At 43.4% G+C, this 27873-nt stretch overlaps 1 protein-coding gene and 1 long non-coding RNA gene across 2 annotated transcripts; both read left to right on the top strand.

Annotated features, from left to right (window-relative positions):
• The first annotated feature begins 7614 nt into the window (after positions 1-7614).
• Positions 7615-18836, top strand: LOC110523002 (ubiquitin carboxyl-terminal hydrolase 46). The gene is made up of 7 exons (XM_090236703.1): positions 7615-7620; positions 9196-9276; positions 9917-10127; positions 10731-11249; positions 11282-11478; positions 18363-18547; positions 18628-18836. Exons 1-7 carry the CDS (start codon positions 7615-7617, stop codon positions 18827-18829), a joined length of 1401 nt encoding a protein of 466 aa, XP_090092829.1. The 3' UTR covers positions 18830-18836.
• A 97-nt stretch (positions 18837-18933) lies between these two features.
• LOC149983579 (uncharacterized) lies at positions 18934-24750 on the top strand. The gene is made up of 2 exons (XR_016496317.1): positions 18934-19000; positions 21300-24750. It is a non-coding gene; the product is annotated as an uncharacterized LOC149983579 (long non-coding RNA).
• The last annotated feature ends 3123 nt before the right edge of the window (positions 24751-27873 follow it).

Here is a 27873-nt window from a genome sequence, read left to right as displayed (position 1 = left end):
GCTAATAATAGATAGTAGTTTTTTACATTTTAGAAATGTATTTACTTACTTGAAAAGCTACTCCCAGCCATGTGGAAGATTGGAAACAAGGTTGTTTGTCACCAGAGTGTTTTAGAGCATATTACTATTTAACTATTTACCTATTTAATAACCAGACCTTTATACAAACTTGCTATGCTGAATTCTTGACGCACAATCCAAAATGCTGCCATATGCTGCCAGCACGCCCACAAGCGAGCCACTCTGGAAGGCCTAAGTGGTACGCAGCAATTTACTGTGTGTGCTAGTGAACACGAGTCGTAACTGCAAGGCACCCGACTGCAAGGCGTGACAGAGGTTGGTGAGTGGGATCCACCTCCCTGTCATCCAGGACCTTTATACCAGGCAGTGTCAGAGGTTGGTGAGTGGGATCCACCTCCCTGTCATCCAGGACCTTTATACCAGGCAGTGTCAGAGGTTGGTGAGTGGGATCCACCTCCCTGTCATCCAGGACCTTTATACCAGGCAGTGTCAGAGGTTGGTGAGTGGGGCCCACCTCCCTGTCATCCAGGACCTTTATACCAGGCAGTGTCAGAGGTTGGTGAGTGGAGCCCACCTCCCTGTCATCCAGGACCTTTATACCAGGCAGTGTCAGAGGTTGGTGAGTGGGGCCCACCTCCCTGTCATCCAGGGCCTTTATACCAGGCAGTGTCAGAGGTTGGTGAGTGGGGCCCACCTCCCTGTCATCCAGGACCTTTATACCAGGCAGTGTCAGAGGAAGGCCAAAAATCAAAGTCAAATACTCCAGCCACCCAAGTCAGACTGTTCTCTCTGCTACCGCACCGCAAGCGGTACCAGTGCACCAAGTTTGGAACCAACAGGACGCTGAACAGCTTCTACCCCCAAGCTATAAAAAGGCTGCTAAATAGCTATGCGAATGGCTACACGGACTACCTGCAGTTACCCTTTTTTTCCGTACTCTCTTGCACTAACTCTATGCACACAGTTGTCACACACAGATACTTACACTGACACCCCAACACACACGTTCACGCTCACCACATATGCTGCTGCTACTGCTCCACATACGATGCTGCTACAGCTGCCTATTATCTGTCCTGTTGCCTAGTCACTTTACCCCTACCGATATGTACATACAGTTGAAGTCGGAAGTTTAAATACATTTAGGTTGGAGTCTTTAAAACTTGATCCTTGTTCAGAGGAGCAAGCCAACAACACAGCTAAAACAATAACTTCAAACTGAAGCTGGAAAGACTGCAAACCTTTTTTCCTTTACCTTTTTTCAATTCACATTTCTTTGTCTATATCCCAAAAAATTATGCCAGCTGATTCATGATTTCGACTGGCTGAGAAACGCTGCCTGCCTCTCTCTCATGTCCCGACCACTACATGGAGATCGAATTTGAATATTGAAACTGTTGCAAATGTCAGACAGACAGTAAGGTTTATACAAAATATCTGCTGTTAAACTAAATGTCAGTCTAAAATAAATGTGAGATAATGTTTAGATGCTTTTTATAGTGGAGATCAAGTTTATAACTTACCTGCCTGGGCTGATGAGACAGTGGATTGCACAGTCAGATGGAACAGATTAAATAGGCATTTTAATGTCATAGATTTAGCGGATTAGACACCAGCTGGAATGAGCTTTTAACCAATCAGCATTCAGGATTAGACCCACTGTCACTACTTCAGCCGAAGTCGGTTCCTCTCCTTGTTCGGTCTACTAGCCATCGCCGATCCACTTTTCATTTTCCATTTGTTTTGTCTTTGTTTCTACACACCTGTTTTTCATTCCCCTAATTATTGTTCATGTATTTAACCCTCTGTTTCCCCCATGGTGTTGTGCGGGATTGTTTTATGCCATGTTTGGTAATGTTGGTGGCTGGTTATTTTGACGGGTGCTGTTTCTTGCCTGTGTGTAAAAGTTGATGTTTGTGTGTTTGGGCAAGTGTATTGTTTTACCTTGCATCATTCATTATTCTAAGTAAAGTTACGTTGCTCCCAATTCTCTGCTCTCCTGCGCCTGACTGCATACACCAGCTACACTCACCATTCTGACACCCACCAGTTGTATTATATACACAAAGACAATGTACCAGCATTGACTTATTAAGCCAAAGCAAAATATGTCAAAATAATAGTTTATTTCTCCCGACAGGATCCGCAGAGAGGATTTGGCCTTCACCTCAGGTTTATGAGAGAACTGCCTTTGTTCATCATTTAGGACATTTCAAGTCTTAAATGGGCGAAAAAAGCATGACTTTTTTGGTTAAAAGAGGTTCAAACGGGATACCTGTCTGGTGATATCAGTCTATTCCAAGCATTAATTTCTCCAATCCAAAAACATCAGGGTATCTGTTTTAGAAAGAGGACATAATTAAGATGTCTTAGCATGAATTCAATCATCAATGGTTGGTTCCTAGATCTGTTAAGATTGTCAAAGGGCAAAGTGCAGTAGTGCACATCCTTCACAGCCATTTTAGGTGTGTTTGTTGTTCTTCAGACGAGTCTGTTCCTCTCAACAGGTCCAGAGCCAGGGGTGGAGCCCCTGACCAAGGTTGAAGAGAGGGTTGCTCTGTCCCCCAGATATGGCCACTTGTGGAACAGGCACTAGTAGGGAAAGGGGGATACTTAGTCAGTTGTCCAACTGAATGTATTCCACTGAAATATGTCTTCCGCATTTAACCCAACCCCTCTGAATCAGAGAGGTGTGGGGGGCTGCCTTAATCAGAGTGGGACTCAAGTCACTTGTCATGGCCATACTCACCTCACAAGGTCTTTCACATGACCACTTGCACAAACCATCCTATGTCCCTTTGTATTTGATATGTGTCTCAGTGAGTAGACAGAAAGCTGTCAGAACACATCTTGAACTTTTAAGCATCACTTATGAAGATGTTCAGCTGCATGGCAAATATCAAATTGTGTTCCTCCTGACAGGATCTGCAGAGAGGATGTGGTCTTCACTACAGGTTTATGAAATAACTGCTCTACCCCGTGTTCACTATTTATGACACATCGGGTCTTAAATGGGCAAAGAAGGTTCTTGTTGTGTTGTCAGCAATACCTACATCACATGAAATTGTATGACTTGACACCACTTGACTGTAAATCATGGGATTGGTTATGCCATACTGCTGAGCAAAATCAAATACTTGACATAGCAACCAGAACTTAGTCAATATCTCATGCATACCTGGGCTTGGCCATACTTGACTAGTAACTGTACTGAATGAATGCACACTGACTTTGACAGGTCAAAAGTAATTCTACTGTGTGGTCAAGCCATAGACATAGACCGTATAAATAAAGGGTCAACCAGCTGAATGCTTGCAACATTATAGCAGTTAATGTGTCGTGCACAGCACAGCTGGGGAAAATCTCTGATAAAAGAATCCAGCAGACAAGCATATCAAGACACCGCGGTAACCATTGACTGAAACATCTGCAGATATGTCCGTAACGATTAACGAAATCAAATATTCACACAGTTCTGAAACTTCTTCTTTGACATTGGGTTGGCGGATCGCATCCAACTTTTAAGGTGCATACACCACCACCTACTGTACAGGAGCGTAAGGCCAGTCTAGGCCTACCTACATTAAATTCTCTTCATGAGTCCTGTTCCTTTAAGAAAGTGAAACAGATCCCTAAACACCACTTCCCCCCACTACATCACCCAAACCTCGTCACACAATCTCTCCCTATCAACGTCATACAGTTCACAGAATATCAAAACACGCTCCATCGTTTCCTCCACCAAACACTCATCATACAGGGCTGTTTCATGTCTCTCTATCATCCACAACATGGCATTGAAACCTGAGTGCCCAAACCGTAGTCTACTCCACACAACTTCCTCTCTCATACATCCCATACTCCCTGCCTCTTCCTTATCTGGCTGGTGCACGCAATAAAATTGCCTCCTCTTACTACTAGCATCCCACTCCCTTTGCCAAAGATAGAGCCCTGACACCTGGATAAAGGACTTGACTTCCCTGTGGCCCAACAGGACCTGAATACCCCTTCTCTTCTCACAGCACTCTTAGCCACCACATCAGCCTTCTCATTACCCTCCACACCCACATGGACGGGAACCTAGCAAAAGCTTACCACCATTCCCGTCCTCTCCAGTCGCATTAACAGCGCCATCATCTCCAAAAACAAGTCTCCCCTATCCGACCTGCTCGTCTTCACATTACTTAACACTGCAGCCCAATCAGAGCAGATCCCCACCGAGTGGTTTCACCTCCTACGCCCATCTCAAATGTATAATCATGGCCATCAACTCGGCCGCATACTGACACATTATCATTTAACCGCTTACATACAAAATCTGGGATATACACATATCCTGCCACCGCCCTCATGAGGTTCAGCACCTTCCTACACTTCATTTCAATATACTCAACATGTCTCTTCCATGTAAGCCTCTCATCTCACCTACCTAAATACTTAAACTCAGACACCCTACATATTAAAAAAGCCAGCTGAGACCCTGTGTCTCTTTTTCAAGGGAGACCTGGCCATGGCAGCAAAAATCAATACATTACAGAATTAAAACATACAATACAACATGATTCAGCCTAAAAAAAAGCATTTACACTCCTCTATCAATATTTTAAATTCATTCAGTGGCACTACGGGATGCATGAGGACATAGTCTCTGATCGGGGTCCCCAGTTCAGGTCCAGGGTCTGGAGAGTGCTCATGGAACGTCTGGGGGTCTCTGTCAGTCTTACTTCAGGTTTTCACCCCGAGAGTAACGGGCAGGTGGAGAGAGTAAATCAGGATGTGGGTAGGTTTCTGCGGTCATATTGCCAGGACCGGCCAGGGGAGTGGGCGACATTCATCCCCTGGGCGGAGATGGCGCAAAACTCATTCCGCCACTCCTCCACTAACCTCTCTCCTTTCCAGTGCGTTCTGGGGTATCAGCCGGTTCTGGCACCGTGGCATCAGAGCCAGATTGAGGCTCCTGCGGTGGACGAATGGTTCAAGCGCTCGGAGGAGACCTGGGACGCCGCCCATGTGCACCAACATCCGTCCGTGAGGCGGCAAAAAGCGACTCACGACTTCCGCCGAAGTCGGTCCCTCTCCTTGTTCGGGCGGCATTTAACCCTCTGTTCCCTCTAACCCCATGTTGTATTTATGAGGGATTGTTATTTGTTTTGTGGATTATTGTCAGGCGTTGCACTTTTGTTTTAGACCGTGTTTTTGGTACTGTTATGTGTTATGTGCTGTCATTTGCTAACCGGTATTAAAGTGCGCCTGTTTATTATACTCCGCTCTCCTGCACTTGACTTCGCCTCCCATATACACGCATTACACAAGCGGCACCATGAAGACCAAGGAGCTCTCCAAACAGGTCAGGGACAATGTTGTGGAGAAGTACAGATCAGGGTTGGGTTATAAAAAAAAATATTTGAAACTTTGAACATCCCATGGAGCACCATTAAATCGATTATTAAAAAATGGAAAGAATATGGCACCACAACAAACCTGCCAAGAGAGGGCCGCCCACCAAAACTCATGGAGCAGGCAAGGAGGGCATTAACTGGAGAGGCAAGAAAGAGACCAAAGATAAGCCTGAAGGAGCTGCAAAGCCCCACAGCAGAGGTTGGAGTATTTGTCCATAGGACCACTTTAAGCCGTACACTCCACAGAGCTGGGCTTTACGGAAGAGTAACCAGAAAAAAGCCATTGTTTAAAGAAAAAAATAAGCAAACACGTTTGATGTTTGCCAAAAGGCATGTGGGAGACTCCCCAAACATATGGAAGAAGGTACTCTGGTCAGATGAGACAAAAATGTAGCTTTTTGGTCATCAATGAAAATGCTATGTCTGGCCCAAACCCAACACCTCTCATCACCCCAAGAATTCCGTCCCCACAGTGAAGCATGGTGGTGGCAGCATCATGCTGTGGGGATGTTTTTCCATCGGCAGGGACTGGTAAACTGGGAAGAATTGAAGGAATGGTGGATGGCGCTAAATACAAGTCAATTCTTGAGGGAAAGCTGTTTCAGTCTTCCAGAGATTTGAGACTGGGACGGAGGTTCACCTTCCAGCAGGACAATGACGCTAAGCATACTGCTAAAGCATCACTCGAGTGGTTTAAGGGGAAACATTGAAATGTCTTGGAATGGCCTAGTCAAAGCTCAGACCTCAATCCAATTGAGAATCTGTGGTATGACTTAAATATTACTGTACACCAACCCATTCAACTTGAAGGAGCTGGAGCAGTTTTGTCTTGAAGAATGGGGAAAAATCCCAGTGGCTAGATGTACCAAGCTTATAGAGACATATCCCAAGATTTGTAGCTGTAATTGCTGCCAAAGGTGGCTCTACAAAGTATTGACGTTGGGGGGATGAATAGTTATGCACGCTCAAGTTTCGTTTTTTTGTCTTATTTCTCGTTTGTTTCACAATAAAAAATGTTTTGCATCTTCAAAGTGGTAGGCATGTTGTGTAAATCAAATGATTACAACCCCCCCAAAAATAATATATTTTAATGCCAGGTTGTAAGGCAACTAAATAGGAAAAATGACAAGGGGGGTAATACTTTCACAAGCCACTGTATGTATTCTAAAATTACATCGAGCTGATTTCTGACGTGCTGTCCCTTCTTTTTACGTAGTGTATTTCTGTATTGTTTTAGTGATTCACCATAGTGAAGGCGTAGACTCAGGTTGGATAGGTTTCTCAATTTCTTTCTTAGGTTTTTGCATTCTTCATCAAACCATTTGTCATTGTTGTTCATTTTCTTAGGTTGTCTGCATGAAATGTTTAGATTTGATAGGGAAGCTGAAAGGTCAAATATACTGTTTAGGCTTTCTACTGCTAAGTTTACACCTTCACTATTACAGTGAAATGTTTTGTCCAGGAAGCTGTGTAAAGGGGAATGAATTTGTTGTTGCCTAATTTTTTTTGGGGGGGTAGGTTTTTACACTACTTTCCTTCCATCTATAGCATTTCTTAATATTGTACAGTTCCTTGGGCTTTGTTGTCTCGTGATTGAGTATTGCTCTGTTCAGGTAGACTGTGATTTTGCTATGATCTGAAAGGGTGTTAGTGGGCTGACTGTGAACCCTCTGAGAGACTCTGGGGTGAGGTCAGTAATATGCAGTACCCACCATAGGAGTCTCCAACAGCCTGCCTCAAAGTAAGCACCAAGTAAATGATGAAGCAGTGCCTGTCCACTAGTTCTCGACTGTCCACTAGTGCTAACTGTCCACTACAACTCCCAAAATCCATTGCTTCATGCAAAACCCAATCCGATTAGTCTGTCTGTTATGCCAATCAAACAGCAGAGGGCTCCAATCGCCTGCAATGCGGTAGTAGTTCATTTGTGATGGGCGGGTTGTACATTGCGTTACGTAGCTGCTTGTTGTAATCGTTCTTATTACAGCCCAGTGTTTGTAATCCGTTGTTATCAACCTGACGCAACTTCGTGTGTTTACTACTCACTCATCTGTTATTTTAGATCAATTATACGAAGTAGTCTGTTTTTTACGCCTGGGGAGTGGGGTTGAAGTCTGGCCTCTAGCTGCGGCTGCGAATGAACTTAATCTTTTCTCAGTATCGTCCTGCATTGAAACATTTTTATTTTATAAATATGACGGTGAGGGGGAACCTGTAAACTAAATAACTGTCAGAAATATCGCCTCCATTTGTAATATGGTAAGGAGCCAAAGCGCTATATTGCCTGCTGCAGTCACTGTTGGGAACCTTGTGTAATGACGATGAGAGAGGGTCATGGTCGAATTGCTCCTGGGGGCTCGAGCTGATCGGCTGTAGGAATCAATCCACCGGTCCTTGCTTGACGGGGATGCAAAGGGTGCGGAAGGGTCCAACATTTCGGAAATGTAGCTCTATCTTGAATGAATCGTCAATCAAGTACAAGGGTGGAGCAAAACCCCCAGACAATCTGCCCTCCCTTGGAATGAGTTTGACACGTGATCTAGAAGGTCCCTATATCACACTTTACATTCGTGTGCCCTTAAAACGGTGTAATTAGGCCTAAGTACAATGTAACAAGTAATTATAATACTCCTAGTTGTTACACTGCATGAATACACATTAATAAGGACAATAATGTAAAGTGTTAACTTTTTTTACTAACATCACCACCACAAAATGGAATGTGTTTATTGAATCTGGCAAAGATTAAACACTTGAGGAAAGTGTCAAGTTTTAAAGGTCAGGAGTGTTATTGTGATACAGAGCATTTGATTAGTGATGAAGGGACCTATATTGTTATCATCTGGTCTTTGTTGTTTTTCTCCTTTGTACTAATGTTTGTATGCTTTGGTTGAACAGTATTATTTAGATGAGACAAGCAAGTGTATGTTGTCTAGTTTGATAAAACACTTAATGTATCTTTGGGGATATGAGCACAGGCTCAGCTGTGTGTGTGTGTGTGTGTGTGTGTGTGTGTGTGTGTGTGTGTGTGTGTGTGTGTGTGTGTGTGTGTGTGTGTATATGTGTGTGTGTGTGTGCGCGCGCGCGCGCGAACGTGTATGAGAAAGTGAAGCTTGAGAACTCAGTCAAAACTAATATCAGAGACAACAAAGCAAAGTATTCTGTTCTGCTTTGACTGAGAGAATGACAGTGATTTAAAGACTAAAGCAACTTTAGCAGAAGTCTCTCAACAAAGCCACGGCTTCATCTGGAACTTCTCTGAGCTCTGGTTAGTCAATGGGCTCTGTCAGGAGATAAGTGGCCTGTCTCTCCACTCTGAGAATGTTAAATGCTCTTGAATCTTTACATTGTAATAGGTCTACTTACCCCCCCCCCAAGTTAAGAGGTTGGTACTAAGTTTCTCAGACGATGAAACCAAAGGATTCCTGACTTCCAGTAGTATGAATAAGCAAGGTTTGTGATGGGAAACTGCAAGCTTTATGAAAGCCATAAAAAGCTGGAGTCGACTGCCAGTCAATGTCAGAAATAATCTAGGCATTTATCTGAAGCGAAGGTTAGACTATTATGTGAAACATAGACATGTGCAGCATGTCTCTATAAAGAGGTTTTGGTTTGTCAGTTCCATGCTATATAGTTGCCAAGATGACTTCCAGGAGATGGAACAGACACGTGTGAGTGGGACACTCCAGATGATGATGTGTAGCCTATTTCATGCATAATAAGGATGTTTGACAGTGCACATTAGAGCTTGTGTTATCTCTCTGGTCTCCCTTAGGGCACCAATGCCTCTGCTCTAGAGAAAGACATTGGTCCGGAGCAGTTCCCAATCAACGAACACTACTTTGGATTGGTCAACGTAAGTGTCATTCACTTGGTCACCTTCTGGATGATCATTATATACACTGGCGTCCTTTTTAGAACAAGCTGTCCACTAGGTCACTACTGAGTTATGTTTCCCATTGGACAGGTGATTAGTGTTGGCACTTTGTATTACAAGCAGGTTGTTTTGTCTGTTTCACTGCTATTTTATTTCAGTTAGCAAAAAAAATCATCTTTGAGGAGCTTCTGTTACCAACTAGTTTGTTTGCCAACCCTTCAGATGGAGAATGTTGATACTCAAAGCAGAGTGTGGCTGCTTTATATTCATTAATCTATCTGGCTCTTATATAATTTTTAGGTCTAAGAACTAGGTTTGCAAAATTCCTGGAACTTTCATTAACTTCCCTGTTTTTCCTGAAATCCCGGTTGGAGGATTCCCGGAATCGGAAGGGAATAAGCAGGAAATCCGGAATCCTCAAACCAGGATTTCTGGAAAACCATGGAATTTGTTGAAAGTTCCTGGAATTGTGCATCCCTAGTAAGAACACAAAGCATCTCTCCTTGTGTAGACACAGTGCTGCTTGCATCTTTCCTCCATGTTTACAATCTTAAGTTTACCGTTCCTCAAACACACTCATAAGAATCTCATCCCTCTCTCTTTCTGGGTGGACCCTCAGTTTGGGAACACTTGTTACTGTAACTCGGTGCTTCAGGCCCTGTACTTCTGCCGGCCCTTCCGGGAGAACGTGCTGGCCTACAAGGCCCAGCAGAAGAAGGAGAACCTGCTCACGTGTCTGGCAGACCTCTTCCACAGCATCGCCACCCAGAAGAAAAAGGTGGGAGTCATCCCGCCCAAGAAGTTCATCTCACGCCTGCGCAAGGAGAATGGTGAGACAGACTACACCAAACCTAAATACAATCACTGTCTGCCCTGGACTGACTGGGAGAGGGGACTATGGTGGTATACCATCATAGCTAACATGTTATATAGCTTAAACCTGCCATATGATTGGTGTTGGTAGTAAGTCAAGACTGCTGAGACCAGTTGCCTTGAATCAAGTTTTCAGCTCAGATAGGCATGTTTTGATCTGAGGGTAGGGATAGGGCTAGAGGGGCAGTAGAAGTGTTTTTGTCAGGTGGTTGTCACTGTCGGGTGAAGGGCAGGTGCATGTTGTGGTGGCGGTAAGGTCATTCAGAGCATGGAACTGGAATAGAGGCAGATTGTTCTCAGTAGTCTGACTCCAGGAAGCACTCTCTATGAATGAACAATGAACATCTCTGTGTGGACTAGGGACTGGTCAGCTGCCTTCTCTCTTTCACATTCTCTCTCTCCACTTTCACTTTTCACACACGTATCTGATTTATGTGTGTCCATGTGCATCAATGTGCCCTGATTCACCTTGAACACGACTGTCGACTGACTGACCACCTCTTCACACAGACCCTCCAAGTGTTGCCCTAACAGCCCCTGTCCTGTGTCTCCCCCTACAGACCTGTTTGATAACTACATGCAGCAGGACGCCCATGAGTTCCTCAACTACCTGCTGAACACAGTGGCAGACATCCTGCTGGAGGAGAAGAAGCTGAACACAGTGGCAGACATCCTGCTGGAGGAGAAGAAGCTGAACACAGTGGCAGACATCATGCTGGAGGAGAAGAAGCTGAACACAGTGGCAAACATCCTGCTGGAGGAGAAGAAGCTGAACACAGTGGCAGACATCCTGCTGGAGGAGAAGAAGCTGAACACAGTGGCAGACATCCTGCTGGAGGAGAAGAAGCTGAACACAGTGGCAGACATCCTGCTGGAGGAGAAGAAGCTGAACACAGTGGCAAACATCCTGCTGGAGGAGAAGAAGCTGAACACAGTGGCAGACATCATGCTGGAGGAGAAGAAGCTGAACACAGTGGCAAACATCCTGCTGGAGGAGAAGAAGCTGAACACAGTGGCAGACATCCTGCTGGAGGAGAAGAAGTTGAACACGTGGCAGACATCCTGCTGGAGGAGAAGAAGCTGAACACGGTGGCAGACATCCTGCTGGAGGAGAAGAAGCTGAACACGGTGGCAAACATCCTGCTGGAGGAGAAGAAGCAGGAGAAGCAGAACGGACGCCTCAAGAACAACGGAACGGCCATCACCACGAAGACCGAGCTCGAGAACAAGACCACGGAGCCCACCTGGGTGCATGCCATCTTCCAGGGCACGTTGACCAATGAGACGCGCTGCCTCAACTGTGAGACGGTGAGTCCATCCGGGCCGTTGTTTCTGTGGTAGTGGGTTTTATGTTCTCTGATAGTGGTCCTAATTCCACCAAGTCATGTGAGACATAAACACGTATGTAAGAATACTTTATTGATTCACTTTCCTTACAGTCCACAAAAATGTGTGTCTTGCTTTTTTACTCAACCCCCAAGACCCTTCCTCAGCAGTGTTGGTAATGCTTTGTCAGTACCCTACCAATCCATCTGTTCCTGTGAGTCCCTGTGAGTGTTTTCTCTGTCCTCACTCCCTGCGTCCCACAGAGGGATTAGCTCTGTCTGTAATGAAGGAGGAGATGAGGAGATTGTGAGCTGAGCTCTGACAGAGATCCTCCACGCTGTGTCACCGGGCTCCCATTATGCCACTCTCAGAGCAGAAGACAGGAGGGAGGAAGGCAGAGATTGGCCCCTAACAGTCGTCTTCATCACGCTACAGGCACTCAGCTTCTCACTGATACATCCTTACAACCCTATCACAACGCATCAAAGAGACCTGCTCTCTCATCTCGTGTACCAGCGTGTGTCTCGGAGCAGGGCAGCATCAATTCATCTCATCTCTCTGTCTGTCTCTCCCTGTCTCTGTGTATGTGGCAGGTCAGCAGCAAATATGAGGACTTTCTGGATCTTTCTGTGGATGTAGAGCAGAATACATCAATAACAGGTCATATTTACAGTGCCTTAGGAAAGTATTCACAACCCGTATTCACAACCCGTTTGTTGTGTTACAAGGTGAGGTTAAAATTGATTTAATTGTCATTTTTTGGAAACGATCTCACAAAATACTCAAATGTCAATGGAAGAAAAATTCAAACATTTGTAAAAATATATATAAAAAATGTAACACTAATACACACTGGGAGGATACAAAATATTAGGAACACCTGATTAGTCCATGACAGAATGACCAGGTTAAAGCAATGATCTCTTATTAATGTCACCTGTTAAATCCACTGCAATCAGTGTAGATGAAGGGGAGGAGACAGGTTAAAGAATAATTTTTAAGCCTTGAGACAATTGAGACGTGGATTGTCCAAGTCCTAAGAATATGTTGTGGGCCCTCACAGCCTCCCGGGTGGCAGGAATGCACGTAGAGTTGGGAGATGCGACTTCAGCTGACCATGACATATTGGGTAAATCTAAAAGGACACATGGTTACACATCCTACTAAAAAGGTACTACTAGAGTGCTGGGAACATGAACTAAATCTGAATACAAGTTTTGGGTGGATCGGCAATGGCATGGCGATAGAGATGTTGTTTGGGAGGGAGTTTAGCCCCTCTCTGGTTATTCCTACTATCCCACCTTGGTGTCTCCCTCAGCCAGTGATAGATCTAGGGTTGCTTGAGAGGGTAAAAGATGTTGAGGAAGGAGTAGATTCAGTTGTAAGTGAACATTTTAGGAACACTGTACTATGCTTTCTTGAATATATTCACAGATGTGTCTAAGGGACATTAAACAGGGAGGACAGCTTTTAGTGTTCCTGACTTTAAGGTGGCAGTGACAAAAAGAGCAACAGATCATTTATCTGTTTACACAATGGAGTTGATGGCCATACTCCTGGCTGCAGAGTGGGTGGAGGAGGTGAGACCAGACAGGGTAGTCATCTGCTCTTGACTCCTGTGCAGCACTGATGAGCTCAAATGATTTTGTATATCATGGTAGACAGGATGTATTGTATGAGGTTTTGCTGTGCTTGTATAGGGTGAGACAGATGGGGTGTATTTGTGGTGCTCTTCTGGGTACCAGCTCATGTGGGAGTAGAGGGGAATGAGGAGGTGGATGTTATTGCCAAGCAGGCTCTTGAACACCCTAATGTTGGAAATGTCAATTAGTAAAGCAGAAGCCATGGGGTTGATGAAAATAGTGGTTAAAAACAAATGGCAAGAGTTGTGGAAAAGGAAGGGATTTTTTTGGTAAACCTTATTTTACCAGGTAATTTAGCTGAGAACACATTCTCATTTACAGCAACGACCTGGGTAATAGTTACAGGGAAGAGGAGGGGGGGATGAATAAGCCAATTGTAAGCTGGGGATGGTTAGGTGACCGTATGAGGGCCAGATTGGGAATTTAGCCAGGACACCAGGGTTATCACCCAGTGCCATGGGATCTTTAGTGACCACATAAAGTCAGGACACCCGTTTAACATCCCATCCGAAAGATGGCACCCTAAACAGGGCAATGTCCCCAATCACTGCCCTGGGGCATTGGGATATTTATTTTTTAGACCAAAGGAAAGGGTGCTTCCTACTGGCCCCCTAACACCACTTCCAGCAGCAGTTGATCTCCCATCCAGGACTAACCCTGCTTAGCTTCAGAAGCAAGCCAGCAGTGGGATGCAGGGTGGTATGCTGCTGGCAAAAGGAAGACACCTGTATACGATTCAGGAAAAGGTGGGGGCAGGGAGGTCATCAGGCTGAGAGAGAAGGGAGGAAAGTGTAGTCACAAGGCTGAGACTGGGACACACAAGGCTCAATAGTACATTGAAAGTGGTGGGGAAACATCCAACTGGGAGGTGTGATCATCATCAGGAGGAGATGGAGACAGTGGAACACGCTCTATTTCAGTGGCAGAAATATGGGAGGTAAAAGAAGCGATTGTTATTCGATTTGAGGAGTAATGGGGTTGAAGAACCAAGATTAAGTGAACTGCTGGGGAAATCTTCAGGGGATGTAGTATTTCATTATCTATTTAGTTTCCTTAGGGACACAAGAATATTGGGTAGGATTTAGACCTTCACTGTCTCTGGTCCACACTCCAGTTCAGTTGTTGGCAATAATCCATCTTAAAGTTGGTTGCCAACTGCGATAAAAATCCACAGAATAATAATAAGAAGAAGAAGACATGGATAGTGTATCTGTCAGAGGGTGAATGGCAAAATATTTGAGTGCCTTTGAACGGGTTATGGTAGTAGGTCCCAGGCGCACCGGTTTGAGTGTGTCTAGAACGGCATTGCCGCTTAGTATTTTACGCTCAACAGTTTCCCGTGTGTATCAAGAATGGTCCACCACCCAAGGGACATCCAGCCAACTTGACACAACTGTGAGAAGCATTGGAGTCGACATGGGCCAGCATCCCTGTGGAACGCTTTCAACACCTGCTAGTCCATGCCCCGACGAATTGAGGCTGTTCTGAGGACAAAAGGGGGTGCAAGTCAATATTAGGAAGGTGTTCCTAATGGTTTGTCCACTCCGTGTATCTTGATTACATAAGTATTCAACCCCCTGTGTGTGTCAATACATGTTAGAATCAACGTTGGCTGTGATTACAGCTGTGAGTCTTTCTGGGTAAGTCTCTAAGAGCTTTGCACACCTGGATTGTATAATATTTGCCCATTATTATTTTCAGAATTCTTCAAGCTCTGTGAAATTGGTTGTGTTGATCATAGCTATACAATCATTTTTCATGTCTTGCCATAGATTTTCAAGCAAATTTCAGTCAAAACTGTAACTCGGCCACTCAGGAACATTCACTGGCTTCTTGGTAAGCAAGTGCAGTCTAGATTTGTGTTTTAGGTTATTGTTCTGCTGAAAGGTGAATTCATCTCCCAGTGAGCAGATTGAACCAGGTTTTCCTCAAGGATTTTGCCTGTGCTTAGCTATTTCAGTTTATTTTTATCCTGAAAAACTCGCCTGTCGGTAACGATTACAAGCATACCCATAACATGATGCAGCCAACACTTTGCTTGAAAATATGGAGAGTGGTCCTCAGTATTGTGTTGTATTTGATTCGCCAAACATAACACTTTGTATTCAGGACAAAAAGTGAATTGCTTTGCCACATTTTTAGCAGTATTACTTAAGTGCCTTGTTGCAAACAGGATGCGTGTTTTGGAATATTTGTATTCTGTACAGGCTTCCTTCTTTTCACGCTGTCATTTATGTTAGTATTATGGAGTAACTACAATCAAATCAAATCAAATGTATTTATATAGCCCTTCGTACATCAGCTGATATCTCAAAGTGCTGTACAGAAACCCAGCCTAAAACCCCAAACAGCAAGCAATGCAGGTGTAGAAGCACAGTGGCCAGGAAAAACTCCCTAGAAAGGCCAAAACCTAGGAAGAAACCTATAGAGGAACCAGGCTATGAGGGGTGGATAGTCCTCTTCTGGCTGTGCCGGGTGGAGATTATAACAGAACATGGCCAAGATGTTCAAATGTTCATAAAGTCATCATGCCAGGTAGTCCTGAGGCATGGTCCTAGGGCTTAGGTCTTCCGAGAGAGAAAGAGAGAATTAGAGAGAGCACACTTAAGTTCACACAGGAAACCGGATAAGACAGGAGAAGTACTCCAGATATAACAAACTGACTCTAGCCCCCCCGACATATAAACTACTACAGCATAAATACTGGAGGCTGAGACAGGAGGGGTCAGGAGACACTGTGGCCCCATCCGATGATACCCCCAGACAGGGCCAAACAGGAAGGATATAACCCCACCCACTTTGCCAAAGCACGGCCCCCATACCACTAGAGGGATTTCTTCAACCACAAACTTACCATCCTGAGACAAGGTCGAGTATAGACCACAAAGATCTCCGCCATGGCACAACCCAAGGGGGGGCGCCAACCCAGACAGGAAGATCACATCAGTGACTCAACCCACTCAAGTGACGCAACCCTCCTAGGGACGGCATGAAAGAGCACCAGTAAGCCAGTGACTCTGACCCTGTAATAGGGTTAGAGGCAGAGAATCCCAGTGGAAAGAGGGAAACCGGCCAGGCAGAGACAGCAAGGGCGGTTCGTTGCTCCAGAGCCTTTCCGTTCACCTTCACTCTCCTGGGCCAGACTACACTCAATCATATGACCCACTGAAGAGATGAGTCTTCAGTAAAGACTTAAAGGTTGAAACCGAGTCTGCGTCTCTCACATGGGTAGGCAGACCATTTCATAAAAATGGAGCTCTATAGGAGAAAGCCCTGCCTCCAGCTGTTTGCTTAGAAATTCTAGGGACAATTAGGAGGCCTGCGTCTTGTGTAGGTATGTACGGCAGGACCAAATCAGAGAGATATAGGTAGGAGCAAGCCCATGCAATGCTTTGTAGGTTAGCAGTAAAACCTTGAAATCAGCCCTTGCCTTAACAGGAAGCCAGTGTAGGGAGGCTAGCACTGGAGTAATATGATCAAATTTTTTGGTTCTAGTCAGGATTCTAGCAGCCGTATTTAGCACTAACTGAAGTTTATTTAGTGCTTTATCCGGGTAGCCGGAAAGTAGAGCATTGCAGTAGTCAAACCTAGAAGTAACAAACAATGTTGTTGACCCATCCTCAGTTTTCTCCTATCACAGCTGTTAAACTCGTTAACTGTTTTAAAGTCACTATTGGCCTCATGGTGAAATCCCTGAGCGGTTTCCGTCCTCTCTGGCAACTGAGTTAGGAAGGACGCCTGTATCGTTGTACTGATTGGATATATTGATACACCATCGAAAGTGTAATAACTTCACCATGCTGAAAGGGATATTCAATTTCTGCTTTTATTTATTTTGACTCATCTACCAATATTTGCCTTTCTTTGTGAGGCATTGGACAACCTCCCTGGTCTTTGTGGTTGAGTCTGTGTTTGAAATTCACTGCTCCATTGATGGACCTTACAATGATCTGAATGTGTGGGGTACAGAGATGAGGTAGTCATTCAAAAATCATGTTAAACACTATTATTGCACAGAGTCCATGCAACTTATTGAGTGACTTGTTAGGCACATTTTTACTCCTGTACTTAGTTAGGCTTTCCATAACAAAGGGGTTGAATACTTATTCACTCAAGACATTTCAGCTTTTCATTTTTTATTAATTTGTAAAAAATGTGAAAAACATAATTTCACTTTGACATTATGGGCTATTGTGTGAAGGCCAGTGACAAAAATCTCTACTTAATCCATTTTAAATTCAGGCTGCAACACAACATACAGTGGGGCAAGTAAAAAAGTATTTAAGTATTTAATACAGTATTATATAAATAAAGTATTTAATCAGCCACCAATTGTGCAAGTTCTCCCACTTAAAAAGATGAGACAGGCCTGTAACTTTCATCATAGGTACACTTCAACTATGACAGACAAAATTTGAATTTTTTTCTTCCAGAAAATCACATTGTAGGATTTTTAATTAATTTATTTGCAAATTATGGTGGAAAATAAGTATTTGGTCACCTACAAACAAGCAAGATTTCTGGCTTTCACAGACCTGTAACTTCTTCTTTAAGAGGCTCCTCTGTCCTCCACTCGTTACCTGTATTAATGGCACCTGTCTGAATTGTTATCAGTATAAAAGACACCTGTCCACAACCTCAAACAGTCACACTCCAAAGTCCACTATGGCCAAGACCAAAGAGCTGTCAAAGGACACCAGAAACAAAATTGTAGACCTGCACCAGGCTGGGAAGACTGAATCTGCGATAGGTAAGCAGCTTGGTTAAAAGAAATCAACTGTGGGAGCAATTATTAGAAAACAAAACATCACTGCTCTAGAGGAGATCTGCATGGAGGAATGGGCCCAAATACCAGCAACAGTGTGTGAAAACCTTGTGAAGACTTACAGAAAACGTTTGACCTCTGTCGTTGCCAACAAAGGGTATATAACAAAGTATTGAGATAAACTTTTGTTATTGACCAAATACCTATTTTCCACCATAATTTGCAAATAAATTCATTAAAAATCCTACAATGTGATTTTCTGGATTTTTTTACCTCATTTTCTCTGTCATAGTTGAAGTGTACCTATGAGGAAAATTACAGGCCTCTCATCTTTTTAAGTGGGAGAACTTGCACAATTGGTGGCTGACTGAATACTGTTTTGCCCCACTGTATGTGGAAAAAGTCAAGTGGTGTGAACACTTTCTGAAGGCACTGTACCTGTTACCTTTCTCAACTAGAACTATTGTACACTTGCCAACCCTGCTGTAGATAGAGCATCCTCTACTCTGTGTATCAGCCTGACTGACGCAGTCCCCTCTGTGTGTGTGGTGTTCCCTAGGGACTTCAGTAACACAGAGACCTTGTGCAGTGAATACAAATACTACTGTGAGACATGCTGCAGCAAGCAGGAGGCCCAGAAAAGGTCTGTACACACTGTTTAGCTGTGTGTCTGTCGGTCTGTGTGTGTCAGTCTGTGTATAACTCCTCTGTGTGTCCTTATAGGATGTGTGTGAAGAAGCTGCCTATGATCCTGGCCCTGCACCTGAAGCGATTTAAGAACATGGAGCAGCTGCACCGATACACCAAACTGTCCTATCGTGTTGTCTTCCCTCTGGAGCTCCGCCTCTTCAACACCTCTGGAGACTCTGTCAACCTCGACTGCATGTACGACCTGGTCGCTGTGGTTGTCCACTGTGGCAGGTAGGACACACACACACACACACACACGACATTGTATCCAAACTGAAATGTACTGTACCTATAGACACCATATTATTCTCATATCAGTCCTTCCCCTTCTTTCTTCCTCAGTGGACCCTACATCATAGTGAAGAGTCATGGCTTCTGGCTGTTGTTTGATGATGACATCGTGGAGGTGTGTGTCTCAGTTAGGGTTGTTATGGTGACTGTATTACCGCCACACCGGCAGTCATGAAGGCAGTCAAATTCCATGTGACCGTTTAGTCACGGTAATTAGGCTTCTCCAAGCTCTGATGCTGCTGCTGATGGTCATTAGTAGCCTACCAAACTTGCTAACTGCCTGGTACTCAGCACTTTATTGTCCCTCTAATCACTCTGACATCAATGTAAATGTAGTTGAAAATCTAATCAAACACTTCATGAGAGCCCATGAGTTCATGTTGCTCAACATTTCTATAGGCTATGCAATTGCGTGAGAAAACGAGAGCGATGGCCTCTATTAAAAAGAGGAGGACCCCATCAGCTTTCTATAGGATAGGCCTACTATATTTATTATTTAAAAAAAAAATATTAAGCACATTGCTTATCTTTACAGCAGGAGTCTAGCCTACTTGGCTGGCATGAAAATTAACCACGGGAAAAGCGTCCTCCATTCGCTTTTTAAGTGCATAGACAACATTTATTTTTTTCCTTCCCCTAAATCAAAACAAATTTCACACATATTATTTAGTATATGTGAAGACAAAATTAAATTAAGAATAGTCTGATGAATGACAATATTAGCCTATCACTTGTGAATGATGTCCACAAGAAACAATGCCTTTTTTTGTGTGACTTTTTCGTATCATTGTCGCACACCTCATGTAGACTAACCCATAGGCCTATATGTTTTGATATGGTTGGTATCACAACTAAAGTGGCCAAATAACTTATTAAAATTAAGCACATTAATCCTGTTTACAACGGGTGTAGAGCCTAACTGGCATACAAAAGCAGCGTTTCAAGTTTGGGGAAGATAATTTTCACCATAAAAATGCACATTTATAATAAAAGCATTACATGCATAATCACATTTGTGGTCAATTTTGAAAATGGTGTTTTCCCTCTCATGGAAGGTTTGCACTTATAGCCTACTGCCATGTGCGCATTGCTGCGCTTATAATGTGAAGAAATAGCCTAATAGAGTATCAACATTTTAAGCTAAACGTTTACATCTGTTACGTCAGCCTCATTGCATAAAAACTTTTTTTATGCTAGTGGGTATATTCATTTGGGATCTATTGCATCACACAACTGTCCCAGACTATGTTTGGATTATTTATTTCTCGCACAGAATAAAATAGTTCTACTTTTGTACTATGGAGGATAGTAGATTGACAGAGGCTAGTGCTTTTGCTGTTCGTTAGGCCAACTCATCTTGTTGGCTGACGAAAAGTAAATGAGGACAGATCTTCCAATATCTTCAATATGAATTGGAAAAGTATACGCGCAGTTGCGTCCCTGATGTGTCTGTCTTCACTTGTAGCCTGTGAGAAAGACCCGATCACGTGATGGAGAGCCATGTGAGTGAGAGGTGCTTCGGAGCACGCAGCACTCCGGGAGATGGGAATTATAATTATTATATTTAGCCCAAGGGTGCAATGGCCACTGGCTGCAAAAGGCATGGATTGTTTTAGGGGGCATTACTGCCACACAAAGAGGATGCCGCCAGGAAATCTTAGGCATTATCAAGTGCTTGTCAAGTGCTTGTATATGAGAGACTGATGAAGTGTGTACAGCCTGCGCAAAAAAACAAAGCGGAGCTCATGCCAGAGCTCATGCCTTTTTCAAATCATCAAAAGAGTCGCATCATGCAGCTTTACAAATGTATTAAAAATCCAAACATATAGCCCAACGTTTGTAGAACAACTAATGTTCCATTAATAACTCTAAATTAAGAACAAATCATTTCTTTGTTTTCCGCTCAACACAGAATAGCCACATGTGCTCACTCCCTCAAATCATTTGGAGAAAATATTCTTTCTATTTTATTCAGCTTGGTTCATTTGTATTCGTCATACTATAAAATAATGCCACGAAGTTCTAAGCAAATCTTGTCTGCAAAATGAACTAGTGTAGCCCACAGCCATACGGCATAGCCAGATCAGGACCTAACATAAGGACAATGTATGCTATTATATTATTCTGAAATAAAATACATTTTCTTCATATCAAGTTTCTTTAGACCTATCTAAAATAAATAATGATTTATTGTGAAGGTGTAGGCTATATTACATGGATGTATTAGACTTTTAAAATGTAGATGTTCCAAAGGTCTGCATCAGTGGCTTGTAGGCTGTGTGGAAGCCAGGAGATGCTAAATGTGTTTATGTTAATTAACTGTCAATTACCGATGTTTGTTGGCCATCAGACCTGTTTATATAGCTCAAACAGAATGTTTCATCATTTGTTGTCTCACTCTCTGGTTTACTCAGAAAATCGATGCCCAGGCCATCAAAGAGTTCTATGGGTTGACGTCAGACATCTCCAAGAACTCAGAGTCTGGATAGATCCTCTTCTATCAGTCCAGGGAGTAACTGGAATAAACACCCAGCCAGAGAGAGAGAATGATTGGAACTCTGACCCTGACCCCTCTCTGAGTCATGTGCCAACGCCATTCCCTGTCTCACTGCCTTCCCTGGTCTGCCTGGACTTCATTTCCCATAACCCCATGCTCTCCCTCCCTGCATTCAGCATGCTGGGAAGACTGTATAAACTGCCTTTTGTCCTTCAGCATCTGGACAGCACTTTAGAACAACAACAACAAAAAACAAACAGTCACAACAACAAGGAGCAGGAAACATAAAGAAGCTACAACGGGCTGGTGTGTGATGCCCGTTTGTCTCCGCATGGGGCCAGGTCTGGAGGTCTGAAGACCCACCATGGGTCACTCTTCCTGGGTCTGCCTGGCATACAGAGCTGGCTAGACTGGTACAGGTACAGACTGCTATGGGAAAGAAGATTGTAATATTTGTATATCTGTATAGTATGTCTATTTTCACGCAATGTCATAAGTTCATAAATACTTTTAGTAGGGTTATCCCGTGACCTTATATTTACAATGTCCAGCCCATAGATGTATTCTACCTGGGGAATGGCTAGAGCTGGGATGGAATGGAAGTTTTAGGGAGAGATATAAACTAGTTGAAAGAGGGTCTATGCATCTAGTGTCGCTGAACTGCATGTTTCGGTGTTCACTGTTTGAGCTGGTGTAGATTCAACTTGAGTTGTGACCAATCCAAACCTATTCATTGCAATGCTGAGATATGGTAGTTCTACAGAAGACCAGGATGCATGTAGCTCTCTGTCTGCTGCTCCCGTCCCCTAACATCGAGACTGGCCCAGGCCCTAATGCTCCTCTCCCAAGTTATAACCATGTTGTGATCCAGCCCCCACTCTAGAACATAGTCACTCACTGACACAAACTACATCTCTACTAGTCTCTAGACTAGTTTGGTTTCTGTCTAATCCCTGTTTTGTAAAACACTATTTATTGCTCTTATTTATGTCTAATGTTATAATGTTGACTGTGCTGGTAGGTGGAGGAGATTGTGCCTCAGGGCTTGACCCATCCAGACTCAATCTTGTCTTGTTTTGTATGTAACATCTCCCCCTCACTGAGTCTGGTAGGTCAGTGTTTCCCAACTCCGGTCCTCGAGTACCACCCAATGGTACACATTTTTGTTGTATCCCTGGACAAATATTCCTGATTGAACTCATTGAGGCCTTGATGATTAGTTGACAAGTTGAATCAGGTGTGCTTGTCCGGGGCTACAATTAAAATATGTACTGTTGGGGGTACTGGAGGACCGGAGTTGGGAAACACTGGTGTAGGTAATATACATACAGCGCTCTATGGGGTTGACAACGTCTTTAGTAGCTTTACTTTGAAGTATGTGGATAGCTGGACCCTGTCGAAAGAACCACATAATCCACAGTTGTCAGGTATCATGAAAAGGAGTGTTTCTCACAGTGAGATTGGTGCAATAGGAGGTCAAGTGAGCTGATAAGATGCCGACTTCCCTTTGAAGAAAATATATATGTTGATATTAAATGTTAGTATGCTTTGCTACCAGCTAGTCTCCTCCCAGTCGGTAGTGTGTATCTGTGTGAGATGATCAAAGGAAGTGGAACTATTTTGCTAGGTGCGTTATGGGGCAGCGGTCAACATAATGTTGGTATGATGACAAAACGTACCTGTTTATTCTTCTTCCTATGTTGAAATATTGGTGTCTTTACATGTGTTCTTGTAACACCTTGTTATTTTGCATAGTTGCCCCCCCCCCCCCCCCCCCCCCCCCCCCCATTGTTAGGTACTTGACTTGGAACCAATGTTCTTTACTCAGAAGCTGTGCCTGGCAGACACTGACAAGTTGTGTTTAGTGTTAAGGTGACCAGTGGATCATAGAGACAGCTGGTTTACCATCCCGTACGGTTAGGACCATGTACTGTAGACTATAACCATATCAAAGGTCCATATAGAGGTATATGAAGAAGCAATGCTGCTCACTGTCCTGTGGCACTCGAATTCACTGTGATACTGGAAGTATACCGACTCAAATGCATCTCGCTAAGTGTGAAATAGAGATGATTTGGGTTAGGAGATAGGCAGTTATGTGTGTGTTTCTGTGCCCTCTCCTTATTATGTGAGTCAGCATTTTATGTCATGTGTGAGAGAGTGCATAACTGCCTATCTCCTTCTGTTAGTATAACTGGTGAAGTCGATGATTAGTAATATGTGCCAAACTGGAGTCTCTAATGACTTGCAAAACTGGAAAAGAACTGTAACAGAACACTATTTTCTCTGCTAAGATACAAGTGTATATATGCTGGTCATTTATGAACATTTGAACATCTTGACCATGTTTTGTTATAATCTCCACCCGGCACAGCCAGAAGAGGACTGGCCACCCCACATAGCCTGGTTCCTCTCTAGGTTTCTTCCTAGGTTTTGGCCTTTCTAGGGAGTTTTTCCTAGTCACCGTGCTTCTACACCTGCATTGCTTGCTGTTTGGGGTTTTAGGCTGGGTTTCTGTACAGCACTTTGAGATATCAGCTGATGTACGAAGGGCTAAATAAATACATTTGATTTGATTTGATATATACATTATGTATAAAAGACTGATAAAATATATAGGAAATATATTTTTTTAAACCTAGGAGCTAAAGCACTAAGAGAGAGTAGTTACTTAAAAACAAACCCTGTTTAGAAATATGATGCTGCTTTACAATAAACCAATCAGTCAGTCAATCACATAACCAACTAATCACACAATAGTAACACAATCGATGAGACACAATCGATGAGTCACAGTCAGTCACATTGAGGTTTTGTTCATTACAGGCTTAACAGAACCATGGTAGATGAAGAGGACACTAGCCAGTACTGTTTGAAGAATTTGAAATGGGTAATGATGAGAAGAGAAATGTGTGTGCTAATCTTCAAATGATTGTTCTGCACACACCGTTATACTAACTTTAAACAGGCAGCCCAATTCTGATCATTTTTCCACAAATTGGTCTTTTGACCAATCAAATCAGCTCTTGCTCAGACCAATTATTGAAAAGAAAATCAGAATTGGGCTACCTGTCTAAACGCATCTCTCTCAAGAGCTCTGTCAATGCACTCAATGTGGTCTTATCAATCTATAATAAGACTCCGGTTGGACTCTGGTGTAGTGCCTAGAGATGGAGACGTACTGTTATAGCTTAGTTTGATAAGAGTAGATGATAAAGGGAGATCCAGGCACTAGATAACTCGCAATTCTAATGAATTGTTTGTAAACTGAAAGTGCACATTACTGGTGATATTCTTCAATAAGAACCACAGTATGAGTACTTCTTGGATTTCCCTTTCCTCTGTTCAATAAAAAGACTATTAACTGAGGGACTGGGCTTTTCAAAGATTTTGTTAGTCATGTTCTTTGTATTTGTATTTTCAAAGAGTTGTCAACCCCCTCACCAGCTACTCATTCTCCCTTTGTCCTCTTCTCCTCCTTTTACCCTCTTCTTCTCCATAATCCACTTCTCCTCCTTTTACCCTCTTCTCCTCCTTTTACCCTCTTCTCCTCCTTTTACCCTCTTCTCCTCCTTTTACCCTCTTCTCCTCCATAATCCACTTCTCCTCCTTTTACCCTCTTCTCCTCCTTTTACCCTCTTCTCCTCCTTTTACCCTCTTCTCCATAATCCTCTTCTCCTCCTTTTACCCTCTTCTCCTCCTTTTACCCTCTTCTCCTCCATAATCCACTTCTCCTCCTTTTACCCACTTCTCCTCCTTTTACCACCTTACCACCACTGGCTGGAGCGATTAAAAATGATGGTGCTGATGTTGCTTCCAGAGGCAGTTTGGAACTCGGTAGTGAGAGTTACAACCAAGGACAGACAATTTTTACGTGCCTCAGCACTTACAGTTGACCGGGGCCACACTAGCAGGGTGGAAATTTCACTTATTGGAAAGGTGGCATCCTATGATTGTGCCACGTTGAAAGTCACTGAGCTTTTCAGTAAGGCCATTCTACTGCCAATGTTTGTCTGTGGAGATTGCATGGCTGTGTGCTCGATTTTATACACCTGTCAGTAACAGGTGTGGCTGAAATACCCGAATCCACTCATTTGAAGGAGAGTACACATACTTTTGGATATATAGTGTCTCTCTTTACTCATCCTCACCCACTCCTCTCTGTTCTCCCCTTCTCTACCCTCTCTCCCTCCTGTTACTGAATCTTCCCTCTCTCTCTCTATCCTCGCTCCCTCCCTGCAGATCAAGTGAATGCACTCTGACAGCCGACTGTGTATTCTAGTTGCTAGCACACTGCGCCAAACAATGCAGTACAGAGGGCTAGTAGGCAAGCCAGGCTCCTTTAGCTCGACACATAATAATAATAAGAATAAGAATAATAAGAAGAAGAATTTGTCCTATTTCATGTGTGAATTGGAAATGTGTTTTTTGCTTATTCCAACTCTCTCTGAGACGCCCTCGGAGAGTGGAGTCACTGCCAGGGTCTGCTATTATCAACGGCGACCCTGGAGCAATTCGAGTTATGTGCCCCTCAAGGGCCACAGACAACAATGTGGGTGGGTACAATATGTGTGTGTAGTTATGTGGAATGACTGTGTAAACGTGTATGTCCGTCTGCCCATCCTTCCGTCCGTTTGTCTCTGTGGGCATTAGAGCATTACTAGTTATCTGGAATCAGTGAAAACAGCCAGAACAGGGTGCCTATCCAGGCTAGATCTGATCTGAGATCATAGTTAGTGATGTCAGAGGTTCTGCCTCATCATGATTACAGCCCTGAGTGTCTCTGCATCTGCAGCATTATTGTAATTGCACATAATTATAATAATTATCTGCATAATTAGCTTTGTAGCAGCAGAATGATGCTAATGATGAATGTCAAAAGGGCAAGAAACATGTCACTAATTAAATAATTCCATTAAATAACTGATTAAATAATTACATAAATCCCTATAATAATTACATAAATCCCTGCTATCTGGTAAGTGATACATTTTTCCCCTCATCAATCTACACACAGTACAGTACAGTACACATAATGACAAAGTGAAAACTATTTCTTTTAAACATTTTTGCAAATGTATTAAAAATAAAAAAACAGATTATTTACATAACTATTCAGACTCTTTGCTATGAGACTTGTGCATCCTGTTTCCATTGATCATCCTTGAGATGTTTCTACAACTTGATTGGAGTCCACCTGTGGTAAATTAATTTGATTGGACATGATTTGGAAAGGCACACACCTGTCTATATACAGTGGGGCAAAAAAGTATTTAGTCAGCCACCAATTGTGCAAGTTCTCCCACTTAAAAAGATGAGAGAGGCCTGTAATTTGCATCATAGGTACACGTCAACTATGACAGACAAAATGAGAAAATAAAATCTAGAAAATCACATTGTAGGATTTTTAATGAATTTATTTGCAAATTATGGTGGAAAATAAGTACTTGGTCACCTACAAACAAGCAAGATTTCTGGCTCTCACAGACCTGTAACTTCTTCTTTAAGAGGCTCCTCTGTCCTCCACTCGTTACCTGTATTAATGGCACCTGTTTGAAATTGTTATCAGTATAAAAGACACCTGTCCACAACCTCAAACAGTCACACTCCAAACTCCACTATGGCCAAGACCAAAGAGCTGTCAAAGGACACCAGAAACAAAATTGTAGACCTGCACCAGGCTGGGAGGACTGAATCTGCAATAGGTAAGCAGCTTGGTTTGAAGAAATCAACTGTGGGAGCAATTATTAGGAAATGGAAGACATACAAGACCACTGATAATCTCCCTCGATCTGGGGCTCCACGCAAGATCTCACCCCGTGGGGTCAAAATGATCACAAGAACGGTGAGCAAAATTCCCAGAACCACACGGGGGGACCTAGTGAATGACCTGCAGAGAGCTGGGACCAAAGTAACAAAGCCTACCATCAGTAACACACTACGCCGCCAGGGACTCAAATCCTGCAGTGCCAGACGTGTCCCCCTGCTTAAGCCAGTACATGTCCAGGCCCGTCTGAAGTTTGGATGATCCAGAAGCAGATTGGGAGAATGTCATATGGTCAGATGAAACCAAAATATAACATTTTGGTAAAAACTCTGCATCCTTTGTTTGGAGGACAAAGAATTCTGAGTTGCATCCAAAGAACACCATATCTACTGTGAAGCATGGGGGTGGAAACATCATGCTTTGGGGCTGTTTTTCTGCAAAGGGACCAGGACGACTGATCCGTGTAAAGGAAAGAATGAATGGGGTCATGTATCGTGAGATTTTGAGTGACAACCTCCTTCCATCAGCAAGGGCATTGAAGATGAAACGTGGCTGGGTCTTTCAGCATGACAATGATCCCAAACACACCGCCCGGGCAACGTAGGAGTGGCTTCGTAAGAAGCATTTCAAGGTCCTGGAGTGGCCTAGCCAGTCTCCAGATCTCAACCCCATAGAAAATCTTTGGAGGGAGTTGAAAGTCCGTGTTGCCCAGCAACAGCCTCAA

This window comes from Oncorhynchus mykiss, chromosome 5 (genome assembly GCF_057628025.1).
Source record: "Oncorhynchus mykiss isolate SJ-2025 chromosome 5, ASM5762802v1, whole genome shotgun sequence".
Lineage (NCBI taxonomy): Eukaryota > Metazoa > Chordata > Actinopteri > Salmoniformes > Salmonidae > Oncorhynchus > Oncorhynchus mykiss.
Note: the sequence above shows the minus strand (reverse complement) of the source record. Positions and strands in the feature narration are given on the sequence as shown.